General features: G+C 27.0%; 1 protein-coding gene across 1 annotated transcript; it reads right to left on the minus strand.

Moving 5' to 3' along the window:
* Nucleotides 1-255: 255 nt before the first annotated feature.
* Nucleotides 256-970, minus strand: LOC128194926 (uncharacterized). Its single transcript, XM_052871465.1, has 4 exons — nucleotides 861-970; nucleotides 717-792; nucleotides 530-625; nucleotides 256-446 (listed from the first exon to the last, which is right to left on the minus strand). Exons 1-4 carry the CDS (start codon nucleotides 941-943, stop codon nucleotides 351-353), a joined length of 351 nt encoding a protein of 116 aa, XP_052727425.1. The 5' UTR covers nucleotides 944-970; the 3' UTR covers nucleotides 256-350.
* Nucleotides 971-3,325: the final 2,355 nt, after the last annotated feature.

Below are 3,325 nucleotides of genomic sequence, written 5' to 3' on the forward strand. Positions count from 1 at the left end.
CCGCTGCCTAAATTCATTTTTTTAAAAAAAAAAATTAAAAAAAAAAATTAAAAAATGCACTATATGCCGCGGTATATAGGCCGACGAGTATGCCGCGGTTAGTGTCAAAACCGCGGCCATATGTCTCGTTTTTTAAAAAAAAAAAGAAGCACTATATGCCGCGGTTGTGGTTAGAACCGCGGCATATTCCCCTGCAGTTTTTTAAAATAGCAGGTCTGTTTTTGTGATATCCACTACCACAAAAACAGACCTGCATATAAAAACATTTACAGAAATTCAATTTCAACATAAAATAAAGTAGAGAGTCTAAGAAAATTCTATCTAATCAAATGCATTGTTTAAATCTAAATCTAAGAGCTATTGTATAATCTAACTATATACTTCGCAGCAGCGTTCCTAATGAATAGTAGTGACTTCTCAGGAACTGGTGTAGTAGTCTTGAATCTCTGCAAAAGACAATTCATTTTAATTAGTGTATATGAATTCAACATTTGTTAAAAAATCAAAATTTGTTAAAGTTAAATATTACCGTTTCCCAGCTTCTTGTGATGTGAGAACGAACAATATGGGTCATCCAATACATTACATAGTATCCACACTCATATGACCCATTTTGTCTGTTACACTACAATATATCATCACAGTTGATAATAGTTAGTGAATAACATTTGTTATAAAACAATTATAACAAAGTATGACTTTAGCATATGTCATACCTTGAGAGAAATCCAAGCAATCTTTCTACTCTTAACAATTGATCTCCCGTCCATCATCATACTTGCTGGAATAGAACTGTATATAAAAAAATGTTTTAGCATTCAGTTATATAACAAAGAAAGTCCAAACATTGAGGTTCTTACCAATCAATTGCTTGTCTGAGTTGTGTGGGAGGAGGCCTGTGCAATGAGCAGAACCACAAAGCATAGTTGTCTTGCACAGACATAACAAGAAGTTGCCAATGGCGCCTGAAATTCATAATAACGTAACTATTAAATATTAAAATCACATATGGAACATTATTATGTTAACAAATATTTCAACCCTGTAACTTCTGAAATTCTCTGACCCAGTCAGCACCTGCAATAAATTGGCAGGGTATATGCCGCGGTTGTGCAGAGAACCGCGGCATATACTCTGTTATTAAATTTTTTATTCATACGTGGCGTCAAAGGCAATGGTTGACTGGGGTATATGCCGCGGTTCCCAGTAGAACCGCGGCATATAGGTTCGTTTTATTTACAACACTGCCACCGCGCACCATTATGCTGCGGTTTTCGTTGAACCGCGGCATAATGTACACTGTAAAAACCCGATTTTTTACTAGTGCTATTTATAATAAAATTGAAATAAATTAAACAAACACAAAATTATGATTCGTATCAAATAAATATATCACACATAAATACAAAATAAATTGTTATTCAAGCTACTAAAAAAACTATAGCAGTTAATTAATGTCAAAAACAAGCAAAAGAAACCAAGCTTCAAGAATTCAAGCATAGAGTAAAAAAATAATAAAATATAATATTTTTTTTATAATGAATCAGACAATAAAAGCGGTTGATAAATAAGAATTTGTATTACTATCAAATTTTTTATTATAAATTTGTTAATAAAATGAGTTTTTTCAACGAAATCTTATGAAATTTGCTTATAAGAAGAAGAGAAAAAAAAAAGAAGAGAATAACAAGATAAGGAGAACAAAGAGAAGGAATATGAAGAGAAAGTGAAGACACTTAAGTTGAGATAGTTGAAGAGGAAAGGTAGAGAAAGAAAGAAAAATATGAAGAATAAAAGTAGAAAAACGAGGAAGAAAACTTAATTGTAATATTTATCAACAAATTTTAATGATAATATATTTCCTCAATTATTATTAATAAATATTTACCGACAAATTTATGATTGTAAATTTTTTTTGCTGTTAATAATAAACTATAGACAATTTTTCCATCAATAATTAAATATTTTCTTATAGACCTATAGCTTGTGTGACATAAAAAATTTGAAGAAGTTTTACAAAAAATACTTATATTGGTAAAAGCTAATTAAAGTAATACCATTATTCTAAGTGAAGAATGACCTTAAATTGAGCTAGTGAAACTTTGACTAATTAATTAAAAGCTCGTATTAATACAAATCAATATAAACATATTTGTATTATTTTTTTTCTTTTTATATGTATTTGATTTTTTAAATTCTTAAATTGTGATGTTTTTATTTTATACAATATTTTTTTAAATATCATCATTTATGGTTGTTTTAATATAATTTTTCAGTACTTACAATGTTTTTTAATAAAATTTCTTAAAAACACAAATTTAACTATGTTAATTTAATCATTATATTTAATTTATTTTTTTAAAACAATTCTTATCTCATTCTTCAACTTTGCAACCTATAATATATATATATATATATATATATATATATATATATATATATATATATATATATATATATATATATATATATATATATATATATATATATATATATATATATATATATATATATATATATTCCGCCTTCTTTAGCATTTTTTATTTCTTTAGTGGTCATTCTTGATATCAGTTATTTTTTCTGCAATTTCTTCATTGTTTTATGCTAATATATTTTAGTTAGTTTTGATCTTTATTTTTAAGTATCACAAATATTGAAACCTAGATTTTAGAATGTTTTTGAAACCTATATCTTCCAAATGGCATGGTGTATCACAAGTTTTAGATTTTTATCAAGACATTTTGAAAAGATATTTAGGATCAGTATGACTTACATCATTAGTAAAGTATGTTGTCACGCGCTTGGAGATTTGAAATAAAAAAAATTAACCAAATAAATACATTTTGTATTTGTATTATAATGTCTATTTATATTTAGGAGATTACTGTCAATGAAAAGTGATTGAATTCACACAAGGAAGAAGTTTAAGATGTATACATATTTATGCAGTGATATTTAAACATGTGAGAAGGAGCAATGATAGATCTACCTAAAAAGTTTTTGGGATAGTTATCCTTATCAATCTTTTCATTTATTTTTAATATAATATACATATATAGTTATAAATAGTCTTCATAGTCAAAATAATTAAAAGTAAATTTATACTGAGTTTTGAAACTTTTGAATATCCATGTATGTGGTGGAACCTATTTACTTTACAAATTTGGTCTCAATTTAACATATATTTCGGTATAAAATAAGCCGAATGTGTCAGAGAAGAATATATAGGCTACTCCTCTTATGCTCAGTTAAGTCACTCCTATTATGCTTTGATGCTTTTTTCAAGTTCTTCCATGATTCCTTGTTTGAAATGTTTTAAAAAGTG

The sequence above is a fragment of the Vigna angularis genome, chromosome 1 (genome assembly GCF_016808095.1).
Source record: "Vigna angularis cultivar LongXiaoDou No.4 chromosome 1, ASM1680809v1, whole genome shotgun sequence".
Taxonomy (NCBI): Eukaryota; Viridiplantae; Streptophyta; class Magnoliopsida; order Fabales; family Fabaceae; genus Vigna; species Vigna angularis.